Raw genomic sequence first — 24,730 nt, 5'->3', positions numbered from 1 at the left:
TCTTTGTGAAAGCCAAATAAGTTGTAGAGAACCTGTTGAGCATCAAGCTGTCCTGCAGAGGTGTGTGTCCATTAGGCAGCCTCCTTCTCAGTCAGCCTTAGAAATAAGGTCAAAATCAAGATGGAATCAATTCTTCCTGAAGATAATTGAGTATAATAACCCTGTCTACCTCTTTATTTTTTTAGTGATACTGTTTTTAATCCTCCTAATGTGTTTCCCATTAATTATGTCTAATGTAAGATTTGGATGTCATAAAATAAACCAAATACCTTGCAAGAAAACCCAATACACAGTTTCAGCAGGGTTGCCTGTATCAAATATAACACTCTCAAATTTGTTTAGCAAGATCTATGTTCTGTGAAGTGCTATCAGGTATTACTTATATTGCCAGCCACTATTTTTGTGGGAAAAATCCTGGATTTATCGTGCCATTATTTCATTTGGGACTGATGTCAGGATAACTTATGTACAGCCCCTTGGTTGTCTGTCTTCACGTTTCAGTAAAACATAATAAACTAATCAGTTATTCAATGCTCTGGATTTTCCAGACTTTTCAGAAATTTGAGAACTATTATAAGTAGGAAATTTTCAATAAGTTGTTTTTAAGACTGTTTTTGTCTGCATCATCCAGGGCTGGTAACTTGATAACACATCTTCTTTCCAGAGGCTTCCTCATGTTCTGTTTCTTAAGACAGAATGGTTTTTATTCTAGTGATGTACTCAGGTCAATAATGTGGCTCTTCAGTGCTGCAATTTGTGCCTCACTGAGAGCTTTTCACATGATACTACTCTTTGTTTCAAATTAAATGAGAATTTCTTTGAAGTAAGAACTCTACTTCTCTGAATGGCTTTGTGAAGTGTCAGAGGTCCCTGAACCTCTTTGTGGTGAAGGCACCAAGATAATAAACAAAACAAATCCTTCCACTGTGCAAATGGATGATGCTAAGGACTAGGTATTGTTTTCCTTTGTAGAATTTCTGACTCTAGGTAACCAAAATCTCAAAAAAAATTGTGTGTTTATGACTCGTATTTGTATTTGAGCTATCAGTGAAGAAAATCATCATCATGTGGTATGACCATCAGCTATCACATTAACAGATATTGACAAGATACTGATTGGAATGGGACCTCCATATTAATTGCTATGATTACTTTTGAAGACTGTTATGCTCAGTGTTTGCATGGTATTCTGATACAATCTTTTGCCTGTGAACTCCATACATTTTGCAAGCGTTCATTTGATTTATGCACTTCAGGAGTTAACTGCTGAATCCAAGCTCAGAGAGAGGTGTAATTCCTGTCCTGTAAAGCCTGACTTTTCAAGAGGTCTGACTCAGTTTTCTTTCTCAGTTTCTGATTGACTGAACAAATTTTCTTCTAACTTTAGAACAAAGGCTTTCATTTTATGTCTCTCACAGTTTTGCTATTCCAAATGTTGTTTCACACCGTGTGTAGGACTTGCAAGAAGAGCCCTAGGACTGTGTATTTTATTCATGGTCCTCTTAGGAATTTTAAGGGAAGTTCATTATTTGTGTGAATTGGTTTTGGTAGGATTAGTTAATGAGGCACAATGCTCTAAATCCTGTTGGCAAGTGACAGGTAGAGTAGATAAATGAGGAGTAACATTCTGTACTCCTTTGGATTTGGGCAGCACATTTAGTGTCACCCATGGAGCCAAAATGCGTGGTTTGGAGCACTGCTGTTCAGAATCTCCGGGTTATTTATGCCATTTCTCACATTTTGGTTCAGTCATAACTAGGGACAACTCTTTAGCCAGACAACTTTATTTTTTCTATAATACTTAGCAACATGATCCAGTGCCACTGGAGATTTTGAGTGCTGGGGTTCCTAAAAGAATACATGCAAAATAGCCTAAAGGAAGCTACAGAACCGATCATGTTCTGTAATTAGTAACCTGAAACCAAATAACTGTCTACAAAGTGCTGTTCCTTTCTGTACAAAATGAATATTTGAAATATTTTCTCTTTAAAAGAAGCTGCTGTTAATTCCACTGTTCACAGTCTAATTTGCCTTCCTAAACAGCAGCTCTAATAATACTGTCCTAAACTCCATCAATCCCACCCCACTTCCCAGCCAGTCCTAAAATAGCTTAGTAAGCTCTTCAAATGAGGCTTCATTAATTTTAGAGAACATACTAGAGGACATTCCCTAGTGCTGTATATCTCGAGTTCCTGTGGAGTCAATTAAAATAGAGCTACATCTTTCTGAATAAGTGAAGACTTTTTTTTATGATAGCATGACCTTTTTCTCCAGTTGTGTTTACTTCCCACTTCATAAAATTCAGGGATCTGTAATGAATTTCTCAGACATTACTGAAGATTAGGAAGGTTCTTTTAGGTTTCCTTTAAGCTTAATTAGAACTTTTCTTATTCTATTTAAATTGTTATAATAAAATAGTTTCATTTCATTAAGTATAAATCTCTTACATGGGTTTTAAATAATCTGAAAGAATCAGCACTCAATCTATTCAGTCTTGCTACAAATACTAGGAAATCTGGAACTTTTTTTTTAAGTCAAGGCTGATGTAGTCGTGTATTTCTTGGTAATTTTGCAGGTTTTGATACAAGCAGATACAAAGTATTTTTCATGGAAATCAGAATTAATTTCAGTTGTTTTTTTCTCTTGAGGTGTTAGATTATTTTTCTCACAAGAAATTATAAGTAACATGAGTGGAAGAAGGAAAAAGTTGCAACAGTGCATCTCACAGTGTTCTAAATGTTTTGCAAGTGGACATACTTAGCTTTAGCCCACCTTTGCTAACATTCACCTCACACAAAAATTTGGTATTTTGTGGCCCAGCATGAATCCCACAGAATATGGATCCCACAGAATAAATAGTCATAACGTTGTCCATCCAGTCACCAGAAATACAGACCAGTACAGAAGATTTGTTGGAATCCCTTCTAGGGAGACATGTGGATATGATATCCAGCAACAGCTTTTCTTTTTGCAGAACTTTACTTTGGTTTATGGCCAAAATATATTTGTATTGAATGAGGTGAGCATGCTGTAGGGTATAAACGAGTAATTTTGAAGCTCATGAGGCAAATGAACAAAACTTCTGTCTTGTTTGAGTGTTGTAATAAGGATACTCTAATTAATTTAACATGCTGGTTTTCTCTACAGATGTATTAAATTCTCAGTGCGTTTGCTGACTGCTTATTTCTTTGTCATTGCAGATACAGCAGTGGTGTATAAAACCAGGAATGGACATGTTGTTGAACTGAATGTAGAAACAAATACAACTACATTATTATTGGAAAATACAACTTTTGTAAGTAATAGAGATTATCTGCTTCTTTCTCAGTGGAAGTCTGCTAAGATTTTTTCCCGTAACAGGGGGGAGGGAGTACAATATATAAAAGTTAGAGGAGATATGTTCATAATCTAGACTAGGTCTCATATAAATGAAAAATATAATCCATTCCTCAGTGAATGATTTCTGAATGAAGTTATTCATTGTTTTATTCAACCTACATGTAAATAACCAAGATGTTGGAGAATTTGCTGTTGGTTGTGCTTTGTTCAGAGCATCTGAAGGATCATGCTTGGCATATGTGCTGGGGAATCTACCTGATGTCTATTAGAAAAAAATATTTCATAGAAGGTGGGAATGATACTTAAATGTTGAGAGTTTGTCACTATTAGAAAAATGGGAAAATGTTCAAAATTCATGGGAATATTTTCCTTAAGGGAATTAAATATGCAAAGAAAAATGTATTTCCTAGTCATGTTAATCTCTGGTTTAGTTGCTTCTCCGTGCTTTAATGGCAGACTAGATGATTGGGGATTATTCCTCTTGACCAGTAAAGGCTATGTACATGAATGGTTTCTGACTAGCAGTAATTGCTAAGAAGTACTTTAATACTTTAGTCTGCATTTTCTTTTGCTTTGCTTGGCACTGTTATTCTCAGGGATACCACTTACTTTCTACCCTGTAATTCTCATTTATCAGGCTTTTGCAGCATAATCGTGTGGCTTGTCAGTCTTTCCTCATAAATACTCCATGCAGACCACTGGCTGTTACTGTTAATCCCTGTACTTTTAATTTAATAAAATCTTTTACACCTGCAGACTCAAAAGGATGACTCATTTTCATCAGCAGTCTTTGGCAAAGGCTGATTTTACTCCTGGTCTGTTCCTGGCCTTTGCTGATAGAGATTCCTCTTTTCAAAGCATAAAACCTCAGGTGACCTTTCCTTCTAACTCCTCAAACAAGAAAGAGGAGAGCAGAAGTTCAGGAGAAAGAACTTGATGCTGATTTCCTCTGTCAGTGTAAAGATGGAGGAGCATGGAGGAATTTTATTTTAATGGGTGTGTGTGTGGCTTCCTTTCTGTGAGCTGCACCCTTCCCTATGCTGGGATGTGCCTCAGGGTACCTCTTAGCCCAGAAAAGGCTGTCAGACACAATTAAAAGTGGGTGGAAAGGTGAATTTCTGTAAAGAACAAACCCTAACATATTCAGAAGCACTTTCCCTGTTACCCTTCTATTCAAGTGGGTGTGAGCACTTGCCTGGCCAGTTAGAGCATCAGCTGTGTCAGGCCAACGTGGTGCCTTTAGTGCATAACCTGAACACAAGCAGCTGCTTGGGCATCCCTGGCTGTAAAACATGACTTCAATGACAAGACTTGAGTCTCCTCACAGATGAATTCATACACTTTTGGCTGGAAGTGGTTGGCTTGTGCTGTGGAGTGTAATGCCAGCATGAGAGGCTATTCAGGCCATTCTTCACACCAGCCTTGCCAAGTGACGATGGAATGGGACAGACAGGCTGCTTCACACTGCCAGTTGTTCTTCTCTGGGCTTTTTATGGAACTGGTTTATTCTCAGTTCACACAAACCTAGTGAGCTCTAGGCTCTAGATAGCTACTACTCATTAGAAATGTGGGAAACTGCTGCAAAATAGATAATATTCAAGTAACCGTTTAGCAATTATGGGCGGAACAGAGGAAAATAAAAACCAAAGTATATTTTTTCCTGCAGAGCTCCTCTCTTTACACAGTGAAAAGGGTAGAGTATTATACTTGAAGTCAATCCCAGCAATTATTATTCATATGGAGAAAGTGATATAAAAAGCTGGAAACAGAGCAGAAGGCTCAGCAAGTTTGTTGGTGTATGTTTGGAAGGGAACAGTGGGAAATGTTCTGTGCTGAGTTGTCTGTCAACACGGTGGCCAACAATCCTAACAGAATAACATGACTGAGGCAGGCTGAAATCAAAAGCTGTCCTGTTCTTCTGAGCTTGACTGTCCCCAAATTTGCACTGCTAAATGTAATCTTCTAAAGTTAGACACCTGGATCATTAATCAAACATTTTCCTTGCTCAGTGTCACATCTGCTTAATCATTGGTGCATAATTAGAATGGTAGTGGTTTAATGACTCTGCAGAGATGTCTTGGATTAATAAAAAATACAGCAGAGATCCAGCATAGGCAGTGGCAATGCAAGTTCCTTCATTCTTCCCTATCAAAGGGTTTTAATCATGGAAGAGTCACCTTTGAATGGGATTATTAAGTCTGATTTCAGTCTGCATTTGCTCTCCTGTTTACCTCTGCTCAAGCAGCCACAGAAATGGCTGGGTTTTCTCAGTAATGTTGATAATTGTCCATGGAAAATTGAACTGCCATGATAAACTCCTTGTGCAGAGGCAAGGGCAAGGTAATGACTCTTTGTCACCCCTGATTGGGCTGTGTTTGAATCACCAGCTCAGAGGAGATTTTCTTTTTTTTCTCTCATTTCTCAACCCCTGAAGCAGTCTTCCACTGGGCACAGATCACTGGCTCTTCTTTTGTGTCCTAGAGACAGCCACCCTCCTGCAAAGTACACATCTTTTATCCTTCTTTGTGTTGCTTATTGTGTAAAAGTCATATCCCTAATGAGGATCTGCTGTGCTCACTGAGTAGGTGTATCATCAAAAAAACAGGCTGCAGGTTTTTTTAAAAAAACCCTATGTTATATAGAGAAACATAACAAAATCCCCTAACCTTTAAAAGTGCCCTTAATAATAGCCATTCACCTGGAAGGAGAGGCTAGTGTTTTGTCCTTCTAGAATGCCCACTTCTCTTACATGGGGGAAGTACCTGTCTCAAGTTCCTGAATTGAAGTATTTTTTTTTTCCAGTATAATCAGGTTTTATTTAGAAGTAGAAGAAATTCTTGCACTTCATTTGTCCTTCTGGAACGAAGTCCTTTTCTGTAAACAATTAGTAAAGCAATCTGGCCTTTTTATAATTAAACTATCAGCAAAGCAATATTATAGGTAACAAATACAGTGACATAAGTGAAAAGGGTAGCTTGCAAAGCATAAAGAATATCTTTTAACATCTCTGGATGTTATTATTTAAGGATGCTTTCTAATACACATTTGTTCTCTGACTGTGTCCATGTAGTGCCTCCTGTTTCAGCTGTCTAATAAACAGTTAATATCCTTAGCCAGCAGCAGATAAATGTTCACAGCTGGAGCCTGGGCAAGTCTCCTATTAAGAAGAGCCAGAAAAAGCCCTGGACATTAATCACTGTGTGGCATCCTGGTGTTTGAGATGCTGCCTCAATACGTGATTACAATATGTTCTCTATCATCTATCTGGGCTGCCTATCACCGTGATCCTAAGTGATGAGCCTACCAGTTTTTCATCATTTAACAGTACTTTGTGACACATTCCAGTTCCAAAATCAGTGGCATAATGCCACATTTAGCTAAGAAATTTCAGTGTTTAACAAGCATTTTGTTTAATGCTTTTGCCATCAGCTGTTCCATAAGGTCAGTAAGAGCAGGTTAGCAGTTCACACATAGCCCAGCCACAAGCTGGAGAGGAGAGAGCGTGGAGGAGCACATGGATTCTTTAGCTCAGGGACAGTTGTCATCTGGTTCCTTATTCTAGCTCAGTTTAACCCTTAAACACAAAACAAAATGGAAAAAGCAAGCACAGAGAGGATAGAAAATGTGTGTAGGGACTGTGTGTTCTGGTATGGAACCTTCCAAATGTGTTGAATTCTCTGAAAGAAGCCTGCACAAATTTTGTCTTCATTTCTCCCTCTTAAAAAAGTTGCAATAATTATGAAACTGATAAGGCTTTTGTTAGCCCTCAGTTCCACTGCTCTTGTGGTGCATGTATTCAGATACCATTCAGATACCAAACACTCAGGATCCTCTGTCAGAAATAAGTCTACTGTGACTCCTTCAGTCTTCCGAGTGTGGATGATGGGATGTATTTTGAATCTGTTGATTTGTTTTCCACACCAGGCAATACAAGTGGAATTGTTTTCAGTTTGTGAGCTCTAGAAGAGGGTCCTGTATTTATTACAGCTTCCCCCAGCTGTACACTTTGGACTCTTCTAACACCCAGCAATGCCTGACTTGATTTCTGTGCCTTTCCACAACTCTTTACAAGCTCAAAGGGAAACTACTGCATCATGAGGGACAGCAAACAATTATTGCTGAGTTTCAGACCTGTTTCCAGAGGCTTGTCAGGAGTAGATCCTGGAGCCTGTTGTGCTGTTGTGTTACTGTGGACCATCTTTTATACAAAGATGGAGAGGGAAGGACCTTGCTGCCTGCTGTTGGTGTCAGAAGGGTGACAGAGCAGCCTTGGCTCAGGGATCAGGGTCAGGCTGTGGCAGCCCAGCTGTGAAAGCCCTGTGGAGGCCTTGCAGCCAAAAGCAGAGAATGAGAGCTTCAGTCTGAGCAGAGCTTTTGGCAGGGACTCTTTTGTGGTGTTTTACAGAACGTTCATAAACAGCTCTGCTTGTTCTCTTCCTTTTGATACTTTTTTGTTTTGTTTTGTGCTCTCCACCACCACACCCCCTTCCTCTTTTGATAGGAAGCTCAGTGCAGCATCATAGTGCAATTATAGTTACTTTGTTGATTAATGTAGATTTAATTGCAAGAGTAGTTTACACGCTTATTTTTTAAGAACCTTGCATAAGAGATTAATGAAAGGGTGAATAATAGTAAATATATTAAATAACATTATATAACTACATAAATATTAATAGTTGTTGCAACACTGGACATTTTAATGACCCACACATGTTGTAAATAGGGGATTATGAATATTGTAGCATTCTCTCTACTCTCCCATGCTCCTCTAAGCATCCAATAACCCTCTCAGCAGACCCTTTTCAGTAGAGGGGTTTTTATGAGGAAGGGTTTATTGTTGCAGTGCACCTCTGTGCATCGAGGTGGGAAAGCCTGACAAATGGAAGGGTTTGCAGTCACTGTGATTTGGTGGTGGCCATTGTTTTTTGTCCAAGTGAAGGAGGCTTCAACATACAAAATGCAAAACTGTCAGGTTATGGTAGCTCGATGTGGGATTTCTCTAAATAATATTCCTGGTGAGACTGTTCCTTGATATAGTTAAGAGTTAACTATATCAATGTTAATGGGAAATGTGAGGGGAAAAACCTCCATGATTGACTGGTTAGAGGTTACTGTGAGGCTCATGGTCAGTTCATGTCTATTTTTTATGTCCTACAGTTTCAGGTGAGTATGGGGAATTTGGTTCATGTTTTTGAGAGCCACCCATTCATAGCATAGAGGTCAGCTGAGATCATGTTCTATGGCACGTTTGTCTTTTAAACTGGACAGGAAACCTGAGGGTTAACAGTTCCAACACTTGGCATTTTTGGGTCTAGATTAAATGCTCAGGTGACACAAGAAGTACCACATTAAGAAATGTAACCTTGGAAACCCAAATTTTTTATCATTCCAATTATAGCACATTTTTCTAATTACAACCTGTCTTCCTCAGAGGTTCCCTCTTCCCACTGCTACAAGCCTTGGTCTTCTGCTGGGCTCCAGTCTCTGCTGCTCTCTCATGGTCCATCTTCTCCTTTCAGTCACAGCAGTGGCAGTGAAGGAGAATCCCATTGTTCCCTGGATTGCTGGTGCCTCCCAAGGGAACTGTGACATGCCAGCTGCCTTCTCCTCTTGCAGCTCCTTTTATTCCACGAAACCTGACTCCTTTTCTGCACTGCCATTTGGCCAGTGGCTGTCTGAGAAGTTGGGCTGGATACCTCTAAATGCTGATGAGCTCCCATCCACTGAGACTCTGCTACACCATTAAGTTAAACTTCTGATACAGGTGTAGGTGGGCAATAGATGTATAATTTCCTAGGTAGTAGTGTTGCCACCAAACTCTAAAGTAACATTCCTGAAAGTCTTAAAATATTTCATTCTGGATGAATAATAATAATTTTTAAAAAAATTAAAGCCTAAATGTGCATTAAGGAAGCACTAAACAAAAACTGTAGAAGGAGAATAAAAGGAGTTTGGAAAATGAAAGTTTCTGGGGAAAATAGAAAGCACAAGAAACTGAAACAGCAGGAGGGGCAAAACTAAAGGAAAACCCAAACCCAACAAATAAGTAAACTCCACAACAGTGACCATTTCTTCAAAATCAGTTCTCACTGTGATATATTATTTCTCTTAAAACCATCTAGCTGAAACTATGGCAGAAGAATACTGTAAGGTATCCATGTTACAAATACACTTTTACAACTTGGCTGGACTGCATTACAGATAACTTCATCTGTCTGCTGTATACCATGGTTTTGAGAGATTATTAATAAGGCACTGATTTAAATGTCACAGTAGTTAAAATCAACAAAATCAGTAAACCCAACATTTTATAGTATGTGAAGGATGAAGGGAGTAGCCAGTACATCAGTAGCTCAGACCTAGGGTTTAAGAAAACAGGAGAAATAAAAAAAGCTGATACTAGGGACCCTTGCTGTGGATGCAGAGCCTAAACCAAGCCTGAAATTTCTCTTAAACACAATCATAACCAGTATTTCTGTTAACAGGAAAACACACATAACATGCAAAGTGAAAAAGAAAGAAATATTAGCATTGGAAATCAAACTTGAGGAGATATTGTTCACTGGAATACTGTGTTCCATTTTAAGCACCCATATGGAAAGGTGGAAAAAAATTCAGTTTTTCTTTCCATGCAAAACTATATTTTAGCAATTCTTGAAAGGTGGATGAGAGAAGGAAGCTGGAAAGCTGGAGGACAAAAGCCTGTTCAAATTCTCTTTTTCCTTTTGCCTGGATTTGGCTTTTGCTGCTGCAATATGTGGTGGCAGTGAGACCATTGGGGTCATCACATCATGCATCACTGTCAGGAGAAGAATTAAAACTCTTATCACGTGAAGTATTTCAAAGAAACTTAGAAATACAATGTTTCATATGGTTAGACCTAATTTTACTGTCAGTGGGGGTTTTGGTCAAGTGAGGAATGAAAGATCAGGTATAGGATCATTTATGTCTGAAAAAGTGAAATGATGTCAAATGCAGCAATATAGGAAAATAGGATGGCAGGGAGGACAGTGTGCAGGTGTTAAAAACCCCCACATTTATTTTGTCTCAGAATTATGCAGGAGTGTGGACTGTAACCAATTTAAGGATTACAGCAATTTCCCCAGTCCAGGTGTTTTCTGGTTGCAGGGAGCTGATGGTTTTCATAGGGATTTCAACTCTTGATGGGGCTGGGTAGAGGGGAACAAGGAAATTCCCTTCCCTTTTTCCTTGTGTTCTGCCTTGCCTCTTTTGAGTTTTCAAGGGGATTAGGGTGTGCATGGAGTGCACAGTGTTGAATTACCCCAGTCCCTCCCTAGCTAATACTGTGCAGTGATGCAGAGGGAAACCAGCCCTGCTTCTACGTCCCTGGACCATGCCTAATTAGGCAGCTCTATTTCTCCCAATTTCAGAGCTTGTTTGTCCAAAGTTACATTTCTTAGAGACCAAGCACAACAAAACCATAGGGGTATAATCACATGGGGCAGCATTTAGGTCTGTCTTCCTGAATGAAGGCTAAATAGCTCCTGACAAAGCAAGAAGCTTGAGAAATTGTGGATATGCAGGCCCGTGGAACAACCACCCTCCAGATTTTGGATAACAACACACCTGAGGGCGTCTAATTCCCAGTGTACTTCCAATATGGTATTTCCCCAACACTTTCTTTTAAACTCAAAAATGTGTTCTCCTGGGAAGAGAACAAACCCTTGGGGTCAGAGTCTTCACAAGCTTCTTTTTAATGAATAAATATATCTAGTCCCTGTAGAATGATAATCTCCCAGGAGTTTGTGTGGCATACATCTCACCTCCTACAGCAGGGACTGAAACTTTCTTTTAAGCCCTTCACCAGCTGATCTAATCTCCTCAGCCATGGAGTCAGGCATCTGTTGGCTGGTGAAATCCCTTAGACATGGTTGTGGGGGGAAAAAAAGAATTCTGTCTTTTGTTGTAGTGGCTCACAGATCGTGAGTTTACTTGCCATGTTAGGCAGGAGGAATGAGTCAGGTGACTGTTTTCATTTCCTGTTCTTAATGTATAAGGGTTTCTTCTGTGCATATAAGTAGGCAGTTTCTGAATTAATTGTCAGAATTGTGCTTGTCTTTACCAAAAAAGCCCTCCAAACCCAGAATTTTAAGGAAATTTTAATCACTTTAAGTCAACTTAAATTTCTTTGCAATTCTACTGGAATTAAACAGCTATTTCATTAAAGGCTTGATTGTAAATTCAACTTAAATAAATGGGCTAATTATGTTCTTATGATAATTTAAAGAAATCAGCATTGCTATCAGCTTTGGCAATGAGACATGATTTCTGCTGGTCTAATTTTAAGTTTCTTATTTCTGAAGTGAAACATTAAAAAGTATGAAACAGCTTTATACTCCTTTTACCAAGAATTATGCTGTTATACTAACAAAAAGAAAACTATTTTGCACCAATCCATTACCATATAGTTTTTTTATCATCGAATGTACACCACGTGTCTGAGGCATTTTGGAGGCAAACAAAATTTTGCAGGTGAGTGCAAGCTGAATGAACAAGGTCAGTGGGATTCAAAAGACTTTAAATCCCAAATCCACAACACTCTGTACTTGGATATGGAATATGCAAGTAGTTCTTGCTGGGGTTGGCTGGAACTGCCAATAGCTTGCAGCTGAGCAGCTCAGGTGTTTGCAGGAAGAGCCTCATTACTTGTGTGGTGGCATAATGAGGGACTGGAGATTCTTACTGAATGTGTGAGATGGTAGGAGCTACACTCCTAGGGAACGAATTTGGAAAGCTGCCTGGGTTATCTAGTGCTGGACGCTGAGGTGGTGGAGCAGTAATTAATAAACTGCTACAAAAAAGACAAATTTCACATCTGAAAATATTTTCAGCAAAGTGCCAAGAACAGGGAATGTTACTCATAGGTTAATGTTAACAGAGTCTCTGCTTAAAGATGATTAACTCATAAAAGCAAGTTTGGGCACAGTAGGAATCTATTCTGGATGCTTTGTAGATACAGAAGGATGGTTTAAGGTGTGTTGCTTTTTTTTTTTCGTTCCCCTTCTCAAGACTGCAGATTTATCTTCTGACTTTTGATTCTGTCATGCTGCTGAATCAAACTAATACAGTTTATCTTCAAAAATACTTTTCCCTTTAATTCTTTTGGATACCTTGATTCTAACTATATTACCTAGGAACCTGAGTTTAATCTGTATATCAAAATATAGCATCTTTCCAGTTTATTGGAAGCTTTTTTTTTCCCCAGGTATAACTCCTTAGCTACTCTGAATGTAATAGTTTGTGATTTCCTGCTTGTGTGCTTTTTAAACTCCTGTTGAGTTCATTAGTTTAGCAGTGGGATTAGGCTAAACAGAACAAGATGCTTAAGAAATAAAATAGTGGATAGATCTTGTTCTACTTAGCTATTTTTTTATTTGTTTTCATCTTATGGCTTTGTGGTTCTGTTTTTTTTTTTTTTTTTTCTGTCCTACTTTTTCTATTCTTATCTGGATTTTTCACTTCTTCCTTTTCCTTTCTTTCTGGAAATAGATGTCTTGAGATTAATTTTAAATTATTTCCTTCAGTGCCCTTTAAAGCACATTCTTATCTTTCTCATGCATTAGTTCATTAAATTATTTCTGACATCAACATTACCCCTTGATGAAATTACAATCTTGAATTCAATTGGGTGTCATGTAGTCTTGGGTGGATGTAAAGCATTATTAGTTTTATAATGCTACCTCATGTTTCACTTTGCTCTCTGCTAAGAATTTTCTTTATTTTAATAATGACTTTTGCTTTAGTTCAAGTTGTTTTGAAAAATGTTTGTGGCATTAGAAGGAAAGCAGTAGAGACATAGTGCACACCTATTTTTTTCTTGCATGTGATCTTTAAGGCTAACCTAGTGATGAATCTCCCTTTTAATCACTCCAACCAAAGTGTGTTCCTTCATCCTCTGTGAATGAATTGGTTATAGTTGTTATCCTTGAGCTTAGTGCTTGAAGTGATGATAAAAAAACTCATCAGCTTCTTAATTGGTATTTAGGGTTGCAACCAGATTCTTCAGTTGCCATTGTACTGATACCAGCTAATTAGACTGAGAATTATTTGAGGCCTTCTTTTGTGAAAATTACATCGGTTTTCTAAACCAAATCTGTCTTATGAATGGGAAGTTCTTAAATGAGCTGTAGGAACATTTGGGAAAAGGGATCTTCTTAATTTCCTATTGCAGACTCACTTTTACTGTTACTTCATTTCAGGTAACCTTCAAAGCATCAAGATACTCTGTTTCACCAGACTTAAGATTTGTTCTTCTTGCATATGATGTTAAACAGGTAAGCCAGCCCTTCATAATCAAAGAGCCTCTAAACCAAAACTCCAAAAGCCTTGTTGTTTTGTGTGTTCCATTTGCTATTCCACATAATATAATATGACTGTTGTACTTGATTTCTCTTCCCAAAACCTTCTGATTCTGTGATGGAGAAGTTTGTATTTAGGTGTGTATGGAAGTATTGCCTGGTTCTCAGGTAGGTAAATTGCCATGGCTCCTCTGAAGTGCCATGCTGGTTTTGGCAGTAAAGGTTTTCTAACCCTTAATCTGCTCTGTTACCACCTGTTTATGTGAAATCCTATCTTTTGATATTCCTTCTGTTTTAAACAGCTATACTGGTCATTTATGGACTATACAAAAAAAACCTCAAAAAACTAGGCTGATTCATGTCATGGAATTTTTGTTGCTGGCTTCAGGAGTCTGAAGTGTGATAGTCTGAAAGCTTGTATAATGCAGTGTATTCTTTGTTTCTTACAGTATTTAGAGATTTTGTAGGCTATTACTTTGTCAAAAAGAGTTTTGATCAATAATACCATGTAGTGTTTTCTAAAATAAATCTTGGAACACGGACAGGAAAGAAAAAAAATAGTTTTCAAAAGAAAATAGGACTCAGTGGTTATTTGAACAAGTTTGGATTGTTTTGTTTGTTCTAATGGTGTTGATATAAAGTGATTTGTTAACTTGGTATTACGTCCAAGTAGGGTTTTTATCTACCAGTTCTGGTGGATTCCAGATCAAGCTTTCCCTACAATATGCATATATCAATAGGAGAGAGCTGCTGTTGTTCAGTTCACTGCTTTTTGGTGAAGGGTTCCAGTTTTATTTGTGTCTGAAAAATACTTGCTCCTTGCTGCTTTCCTTCTTGATTGCTTCTTATATTGTGAAAGATTTTAATAATCCCTCCTACTGGCTTAAATTCCTCATTTGTTCTATTGAAATGTCGATTTTGGATGGGCTTTTTTCCCTTTCCTTAAGATTTTCGTAGAAACACCATATATAGCTGATACAGATAAATAAGGAAAGCATCAAAGTATCCATCACTCTTAATTACATCAAAATGTGTTAACACCAGGGATGAATCCCTGGTGCTGTCCTGCTAGCACTCTGTCCTGGCACCGGGCAATCTCCTGCCCGCTCTGAGCGGGGAGGACGGAAACCGATGGTGGCGCAGGAGGGCAGGCAGAGCTCCTGCTCAGGGTCACCTTGCCCACCCTTGGAGAGGCAGGAAAGAAGTGGAGGGACTTCTTTGTGGGGGGAGAGGGTTTATTGGAGAGAGAAATCCATGGAGAAAGCCGAAGAAACGTGGCTTGCAGGGGGTCTTGTACCCCCACAGTATGTGGAAAACACACAGTAACCAATGGAACATCAGCCAGGGGGTGTTACTGAGGTGGGGAGAAGGAATTGTGGCAAATGGGAGAAGGGGTAGGCAGGGAGGAGTAACAAAGGCCAATTAACTAATTAATATATAGACCTCTTTGGAAAGACAACCAAGTATGAGAAATAAGGGGAGGGGAGGGCTGCAGCCAGTGGTAAGGGACAGATTTATATCTTTTTCACAGCCTTTTGAATGCTCGAGGCTTTTGGGCTGTGGAAGCATCAAACCAATGGACCCTTTGGTCCACTTGATCCGGCTGGCCATGGCTCACTGCAACACCCTGGCCCATGATAGAGATGGTCCATTGGCATGCAAAGAGCTCTCAGTGCATGCTGATCTATCAGTTCACAGTAGAAGCCTCTTTCTCTATTTCAGTCTTGGTTTTGTTGCAAAAAGAAACTTTTCCATCCTTTCACAGTGAAGTTACATAGAGGAAAAAAGGTTTGGAGCACTTACATTTTTCATCTGGAGGTTTTCTTTGCTCAACTGTGTTGACAAGAAGTAATTAAAATGAGAAATGAACAGGGTTTGGCAAGCAGTTTGTGGTGGTGGTGCTGGGTGGCTTTGGATGAGGCTTGTGTTGCTTACTCTCAACTGCTCCAGCTGAGCTCATGGCTTTCAAACCAGAAACTGGGGGTTGTCATGTCTTCTAAAAGTGGTGGTGGTGCTCCTGAAACTCATAACAGCTGGGTGTTGTCACTCAGATGTATGTAATGCCTTAGCTCTGAAATATGCTTAAGGTGGAAGCAAAAAGCACCAAAAATCATGTAGGGCAATTTATGCAGCAACTGCCCAAAATATTCTTGTGAATAACTGGGGAGAGTCTTTTTTTTCTCCAAGTTTTCTGACTCATGGGATATTTGTTAGGCTGAAAAAGCACTTTTGTCTTCTCCAAATCTGATGGAGAAAAGGCATGCAATGCCTTGGAAAACCTGTATATTTCTTCATAAGTAATGCTTCCGAATTACATCAAGGGTTAAGTTAGTGTTCACAATTTTTGTGATCTCAGAATTTTTTTTTCTCAGCCAGAGCCAGACTTACTGCATCTGGATGAGAGGAAATCCTCTTGTCTGCCTTACTTTCTCCCCTGGCTATTAACTATAAATTATTAAATTTATTAACTATAGAATTAAAGTCAATACTAAGCAGCATAACTTAACTGGAGAGTTTCCAGTTAGTTTCAGTAGAATCAGGCCAGATTCTTTCTTCATACCTCTTTTGAGTGTAACTTTTTATGAAACTGAGGATTTGCTTATTGTCATGTGTTACATAGTTGAGTCTAGTAATACCCAGTTCAAGGAACCACAAATAATTTATATTAGACATTAGGTTGATCTCTCCATCTGCTATAAATTGCCACAGACCTCTGGACCTTACTAGCTATGTTTTCCCCTTTTTTTTTCTTCTTTGCTAAAATTTAGGTGTATAATTGTCCTGCAATGTATTTGATGGGATTTCTGCTTTTGTAGAGTCTCAAGGCTTTGGGTTTTTAGAATTATAATGGTTGTTTACATACATCAATCTGTGTTCTTCATAACATACAGTAATACAGCTGGAACAGATTTATTAATCAACAGTTTTATAAATAAGCTAGTGTGTTTCAGCTGAGCAGATTGGAGGGAAATAGAGACAAATGCTCCTTCAAGACATTTTGTCATGAAATTGTAATTAGAAACAAGATTATTTTGATGTTTGGATTAAAAATAAATGTTGAGTTAAATTAAATAGTTGAATATTTATTTTACTGTTGTCAGCATTTTCTTTAATCTATTTTATGCTTGGAATGGCAAACTTTAATTAAATTTGCAGTCATTTCAGCACAATTAAGAATATCCTCTATGCCTAACGAAACATAAATCTGCATGAAAATAAGCCATCTTTGAATACAAAAGTAATAATTGAATGGTCATTTAAATTATGCTCAATACAAGGATGAAAACCATTTCCTGTGGTATAGCAGTTGGTTTGGTCTAGCTCTGTGAAAATATTATGGAAGAAAATCTTTTTGCTGAGGAATTCGAGGTGTTGTACATTGATTTCTGGACATCAGGCTCCCTCCATCTCCTTCCCAGCAGGTCACGGGACAGGCTGGTAGTACTGGCATAAGCCCAGGGGCTGTCTGGTGTTTCCTGCTGGAGCACAAGGCTGTGGTGATTGTAGAGGTACTTTCTGTGTGTTCTTTGCTGCCCTTCTCCGTGGTTCCTCACGCTTCTGGAATGCTTTTCATCAGTTCTCCGATGTTTCTGACTTTGCCCAAGGTCCCATGGGTCAGCTGCAGTGTACATGGTCTTTCTGCCTCTCACTCCCCATAATTTGGTTGGCGTTGCTGAAAAGGTCTCATTGTGCAAGGCAGCAGATCAGTAATAGAAACTAATTTGGGAAATGAGCTCAGACATCCTTGCTGGATCCATCCTCATTCTTCTGGGACAGTGGGAACACAGCACCAGGGAAACTATTGTACCTATTGTATGCAGAGAGGGGACAGTTTTGCAGGGCTGTATCTTTTTGATTTTCCTTTGAAGACTTTCAAGGTGTGAGCAAAGAATGTGACACTCTGGGTGACAGAGTATCTAAGCTGGTTGAGATTTCAAGAGGAAAGATTATTTCACTGTTGCTTTCAATAAGGACTGTGTTAAAATTACATTTGAAATTTTTCTCACTCTTCTGGTGGTATAATTCACAACTACCAAAACCTGATTTATAGTTTTGATAAGAAAATGGAAATCAGACACTCTGTTCTTGCATTAATGGTAAAGAATGGGGCAGTGAATTTGCAGAAGAGTGAGAATTGAGGTCCTAGGAATTCTTTTACCATTAGGGAACTTTAGTGTCCCTCAGGGTTATACCTTGCAACTTGTCCCTGGACTCCACATGAAATGAAAATAAGCTTTATTCCAGATAAAGTGTTTTTGCTCACTCATCATGGGCATGTTCTCCCAGTGCTCTTGCTGGAGCATAATGTGCCACAGAAGAGCAAGTGAAGAAGTAGATGAGAACATTTCCTCTCTTTCCTCATATGATTGTTTTTTTTCTTCCCACAAACAAACTGTTCTTCCTTTTCCCTGCTTTCAAAGCCCTTTTGAATGCCAAGCGTCAGGAATTTTTCCTACTTTATTCTCTTTTCTATTAATAAGGCATCATCTTGTGTTTTCAGTACAAGATTAATTATGTGTGAATTTTTTTAGCTCTTGGTTCAGAAATGTGCTTAAAAACAGATTAAAGTTCAACTCTAGTTTAGAAGCGTGAGCATTTATATGCTCTCTAAAAAAGGAAATCTTCTCCTGAATTAGGACTTCAAACTGTAATCTTTTTTAGCTAGAGAATTTTAATAAAACAATATATTTAGCTTAAAAAAAATAGATTTTAACACTTTTTATGGTAAGATCAGGTTGAAGAATAACCCAATCCTCTTCAGAAAGGAAGGAGAAAAATAATTTTAAATCAAAATGCCGCTCATCTAGTAGAAATAATTCAAAAGTGTATCTGAATATTTTCAGTTCAATGTATTAAAGACAAGAGGTCCAACATAACATTTGAAGCAAAGAACCTCCAAGTTACTTTCTGCTGTGTGCTGATGCCTGTCATCACTTTGCTGCTATGATATCTATTTTTAGAGGATAATGACAGGGACCATGGTCTACAGTAAATGAAGGACAAACAAGTGACATTCTCATCAAGCTGTTAGAGATTGACTTTGATACTGGCTTACTCAAGTGCACTGAAAGGATCTTCAGGAGTTTGCCTGCAAATTAGGAGAATCCATGAGGGGAAGAACTCATTGAAGTCTTAAATTATATGTTCTTCATTAGAAAATTATCTTTCTTCCGAGCAGGTGGAAACTAAATGCTCAGTTGTCAGTAAACCTCTTGGTCAGTGAAATTAATTAGTGGATTTTTGTTCTGAAAAATTTAAAAGGTAAACAAACTACCTTGCATTATGTCTTTATGTTATGTATTTCTAATCGTGACACTGGTTTTAACGTGTGCAGGTGTTTTCAAGATGGTTTATACAGTGCTTGTGGAAGTCTGACTATGAGGAGCATTATCTGCAGTACCAGCCAAGGGCTGGAAACACACATAACGAAGATGAAATGAAATCTGTCATCTGGCACATGGAAACAGCATTTTCTCAACAAGATTATTTCATACAAAAAATAAAAAAAGACTTTTTAAACCAGCAGTGATCTGGCCAACAATATTTTAGGTAGTGCTCTCTGTGAAGTAAAGATCTGATACAAAATTCATGCTATCACCTTTTTCCTCCAGAAATGCATGGCTCTTTAGATAAACCTGTTCTTCATGTGTATTTCTGCAGGTCCTCAGGGTAATCTTTCATCTCTCATTTGTTCATTTTGAGATGAGTCCAGAAGCAAATCATGCATGTGCACACTCCTGAACTTAGGAGATCGTAAATAAAAGTCTGATCCTGACATGACTTTCCCATTCATCTTTATCTCTTGTCAAGAACACGAAGGAACAGTTTTTATCAGCTTTAGGGCAGCAAGAAAAAAAAAAAGAAGGAATTTTTAAGCCAGCCCTTCATAATCAAAGAGCCTCTAAATCAAAACTCCACCAAAGATCCACCCCCAAAATCTGAACTAATTTCTTGCAAATAGTTTTCGTGATATGTTTTATTCCTCTCTTAGGTGTGACAAGACTGGGTGCTTAAAAGGTCAGATATTGAGCAATTCATGGAATTAGGCTGCTCAGATCTTTGTGTTTTAAAGGCTGTTGATTTAGTTCGAGTTGAAGTTTTAGATGGACAGAGCCTGGTAATATAACAGTGAGTCTGTAGGTTGTCTTGGCATACTGCTCTTCTTTTTCATATATTTGACTTTATTTTATAGAGCTCCACAGATATGTAAGGCATTTTAAAGATATAAAAAGCCAAGGTCTTTGCCTGAGGAGATGATGTTCTTTGTAGTAAAATCTGGCAAAATGAATTTTATGACACTTCCTACTATCATGAATTATCCCCTAGGAGTGAGTATTCATGTGAACACAGTGTCCAACTTTTAGCCAGGATTTTATCTAAATTATGTGGCAAAACATAATAGCCACCGGACCCCATAAATGGAAGATGGGGAAAATAGAGTGTATTTTATGGTTAGAATCATGGACACTGATGTTTGCTTTGTATTTGTCTGATAAACAGCCTCCATGTTTCACTCCTGTTGAGTTGCAGTCCTTTAAGTGCTTGCATTCAGTTCATCAGACAGGTTACTGCCTCACCACTTCCTAGAAGTAGCAGAGTTATACCTGGAGGATCTGCATATATCTGCAATATTGTTTAAAAATGATTGGTATATTTGTAATGGGATGTTGAGGCTGCTCTCTGCCAGGGTGTTACTGTGATGGCCTACAGGACAGGGCTGGAACTGTCACAATTTCTGCCTCTAAAAAAAATTTGAACTAAAAAGATGGGAAACTGGAGTACTGTTTGGATGCTTCCACGGTTTCTTTAAATCTAATGTGGTAACTGCCATGTCACATACCAGTCCTTATGCATCTACTTGCTGTTTTTCATAAGGGATGTGTTGATTCATATATGCAAGTTCAGCCTAGTGTAGCAGTTAAAAAAAGTGGATCACTCTTCCTAATAAACCACATGAGACAAGGTGTTGCTGCTTTTCAAGTAACTTACTGAGTTTTTCTGTTCCATTTATACTTACAGGATTGCTGCTCAACCTCAAGGTTTATAATTAAACAAAATAATTCTAATTTAGGTAGAAGATGGCTTTTTTCCCTTCTTCAAAGTTGTCAGAGTTGAAAATTCATAATTTGTGTTTCGGGTTCTTGTTCAAAGCCAGTATTGAAAAAGAAGATTGTACTTTGCTGTTGTTCAGTAAAAATGGACTCTAAGGCATTTAGCTTTTCAAACAAAATGTTTATTGACAGAAAAAGTATTTCTTTTCAATAGTATTGTCATTCCTATCAAGTATGAATACTGTTATTTCAGGAGGACTTAGGTGATGTCCAGCTGAGTTTCTGAGATCCAACAGCCTAGGAACTCAGTCTTAACATAGCTCTTGATTTTCCTGTGGTTGTTATTCCTACATCACATAATAATCCATGGGGGCTGGAATCCTACTGTGCTGATGCTATAGAAACAGGCAATATTGCACTATTTAAGTCAGCAGTTCCCCTAATCTATGGACAATTTATTTTATATACCATAAATTCTGCCTTCTGCTGGGAAACTGCCAATCTATGCCAAATTATGACATCCCCCTGTTGCTCTCTTGTGCATGGATAATGTGCAGAAGTGACCCAGAAATGTCCATTGTTAGTGAAGAGTTTGTCTGTCACAGCCCATGGAGAGAAAAACCCAATGTTTAAAAGTTTTTTCTTTGTTGTTTTGTTTTAATTCCACATGTCTCTTGTATGTGCTAGAAATAGTGTGCAACTGAAAGCCAGTTATACAGTGATACTGCAATGTTTGGGGGTTTTTAGAAAATGGGGTAGTAATGATATTTTTATCAAAATGTGTGATAATAAGTCTTCCTCAGCAGTGCTGAATGGAAAAAAATAAGGGGCTGTGTATATAAAACTAAGACAACAGGACAGCCTGAATAAATAACAGGGCAAGAGCTGTTGGGAGTCCTAATTGGGGACTGTGTTAGTAACTGTTAAAGGCTGGAAAAGCTGAACAGAGCTTTAATTTGGGTTGAGATCTGCCAGAGTTCACCACAACTAGACTCACCTGATGCACCCACCTGTTTTTAACAATTCTTTATTTTGTGTTCCCAAGAAATAATAATTCCCTTCCTCTCTACCAAAAAAATTATGGACTAAAAGAATATTTTACACATCTTCCAGTTTTGACAGGTTTTACCCTGAGCATGAATCATTGTTACTTCAACTGCTACTCCTATTGATTTCTCAAATACAGGAGCTGGCTCACATCAAATACTGTGAATAAACAACTTCTGAGGAGCAAAATCACTTTGTGGCTCTGACTATCCCGTTATGTTAAAACCTTTTACTGAAAATGCCATGTATGTTTGATATGATGCAGATATCCTCATGTTCTACACTGACTAATTTCAGGTCTAACTTAAAGACACACTTTTTATATGAACCAAAAATAAACAAGATGGGATTACTTAAAGAGTAGTCCTCTAAGCAAATGCCTGCAGTCCAGTTCATGTGTTCAATACACTTAGAAAATCCATTTTAAACAATGGGCTTTTTTTGGTTTTATTTCATTTTTCATAATATCCTCTCTCTGAAATTCAATAATAATGTATCTTACTGAGAAATGTGATATGCATTATAGCTTTCTCATTAAACTTTTAAATAAGATACCATTAGTATTGATGAATGTAATCCCAAATGGCCACTTAATCTTAAAATTGTCATTGATCACACATTCAGAATTTTAGTCTTGCAGCCAAAATAGTCTATATTGTCAGTGGTCATGAATTTTATACCAATAGCAATTAACATCTTTCTTTAGCTGCAGTGTTATTAATTAGATTTACAAACTAGGGATTACTTAGTGAGCTTCTGGTTGTTTTTTTTTTTTTTTTCCTAACAACATTTACTAAAGAATCTTCTCAGATGTATTTGATATATGAAATAGAATGCTTAAGCACAGTCTAGAAACCCAAACTTGTTATATTTTGAAATACTTTGGTTTTGACTTTTGATAGAAATTAAGAGGCAGAGTTAATTCCATAATATTTACTGCTGAGCTAGCATGTGGTTAAAGTCACACAAATAGTACAGTTTGGCTTTACTAATATCTTTAGAAAAACTGAACCAAATATCTTTGTAGAGGAGTTTTTCACATGTTAAATATGTCAGAGAATCATAGAATGGCTTGGGTTGAAAGGGACCCTAAAGATCATCTCACTCCAATCCCTCTGCCATGGGCAGGGACAGCTCCCACTAGACCAGGTTGTTCAGGCCCCCATCCAACCTGGCCTTGAGCACTTCCAAGCATGGAGCAAGGATTATACATAAGAATGTTTTTAAATGTACATATATGTGCTTAGATTTAAGTAAATATTGATTGAAATATTTTAAAATATCCTACAATTTAAATAACAATACAAAGTAGAAGCATATACAAGGCAAAAAGGGTAATACTTCTCCAGTATTGTCCATGCTCTCATGCATCTTTTGACTGAACTCTGTCAGTGTTGCTGTCTTGAAATCAAAACTCCCAAATGTAATCTGCAGTTCTTATTTTAGTTGTTAAATACAATCAGGGCTAATTAGACTTTGCCCAGAGAGGCTGAGCACTTTCAGGACCTGGTTGGATAAAGCCCTGGGCCTCCTGGTCTGGATTCAGTGTTGCTCCTGCTTTGTGGATGGAGTTCAGCTGGTGGCTTCCTGGGATCCTTTTGATGTGCCTGACTCTGAGTCAGTATCATCACACCAGCAGTGTTCCCCCTTGAGATAAAGATTCCCAAGATTAAAAAAAAAACAACCCAAACAAACAAACTTTATATTTTGGAACAGTCTTCAAGAAAGAAAACAAATGTCAAACATCTACCCAAATGTTCAGTTTCAAAAGGTTGCAAATAATATGTAAATACTCCTTAAACCATTTTCCATAATTTTATTTATCCTTTTCTTTTATTAAGATTAGATTTGTAATCTCCAGACACATGAACAGAGACAGTTCTTGCTGTATCAATCATATTTGGTGGGAAGAATTTCTGAAATAGTTCTCTGCTGCAAAAATGAGGAAAATCAGACGAAGGGAAAACCTAAGCTTTGACTGAAGGTTCACAGTCACTTTTTGTTATGATTAAGTTTCAAGTAGGCTGACCAAATCTGGAATTATTCTAAAATGTGAGAGGGGGGAAAAAATAAATATACTTCTCAGAATTACTGCATAATTCTGTCTCTATCAGCAGTGCACATTTAATAATAATAAAAATTTGCTTAAAATAGAAAAGTTGGGAAAAAAAATAGTAACTTTAAAAAAAATCATAGGAGTGATCATATGACTTGCAGCTTCTTTTTAATTCCAAATGGCAAGTTCTTGGTCAGAAGAATCTAACCCAGAAACTGAAAGTGTAATTATAACATACTTAACAAATGTTTTTAGTCTTGAACAAGAGAAATTTTGTATTGTGTATTAACTCACACATTGAGCAGGGGTGGGAGGTGTTAGCCTTTCTGTTTGCTTGTTTTTCATAAGCAGAAAAAACCCAAGTATGTTGACATCTTAAAATGCTGGCACCTTTTTGGAAAAAAGATTAGTCACTTCAAAGACAAGTTCAGGTGTCAGTACCTGTGGTAAGGACAAGCTGTAACAATGGTAAATGGTCCAAAACATGAACAAACTTGTTTAAAAACTGTCCCATGGAGAATATCTGCTCTACCCAAATGTCTAGATCCTGACAAAAAGGATCTAGAACCTGGAGGGTGCCATGGGAGCTTCAGAGCTGTTTATCACACTTCAGAGAACCAGGGCAAGCACATCAGAATTTAATTTTCTTCCACAATCTTTCACTGCTCAGGAAATATCATTAACTTTATATTCAAGTAGCCATTGTCATCTAGCAGGCTCCTCAAGTGCTTATCACTTCTGAGCTTGATGAAAATGCTATTAAAGTCAGTGGAACTTTTCCCATTGTCTTTAAAATGGACTTTTGGATTAGCACTTGTCCACCTATCACACAAATGTGGTAAAGTCACGTCCGCACTGTGACAGCATCGGCCACGTGGACAATGAATAAGGCACAGGATTTTCAGCAGGATCTTGTA

At 37.9% G+C, this 24,730-nt stretch overlaps 1 protein-coding gene across 1 annotated transcript in view; it reads left to right on the top strand.

Annotated features, from left to right (window-relative positions):
- DPP10 (dipeptidyl peptidase like 10) overlaps positions 1-24,730 on the top strand; it is a 251,064-nt gene that overhangs the window by 116,662 nt on the left and 109,672 nt on the right. Inside the window, exons 4-5 of the mRNA XM_069021194.1 lie at positions 3,201-3,295; positions 13,560-13,634. Of these exons, the coding sequence (XP_068877295.1) occupies positions 3,201-3,295; positions 13,560-13,634 (170 nt within the window). The remainder of the gene's footprint in view (positions 1-3,200; positions 3,296-13,559; positions 13,635-24,730) is intronic.

This window comes from Aphelocoma coerulescens, chromosome 7, assembly GCF_041296385.1.
Source record: "Aphelocoma coerulescens isolate FSJ_1873_10779 chromosome 7, UR_Acoe_1.0, whole genome shotgun sequence".
Taxonomy (NCBI): Eukaryota; Metazoa; Chordata; class Aves; order Passeriformes; family Corvidae; genus Aphelocoma; species Aphelocoma coerulescens.
This window is presented reverse-complemented; position numbering and strand designations above follow the sequence as displayed.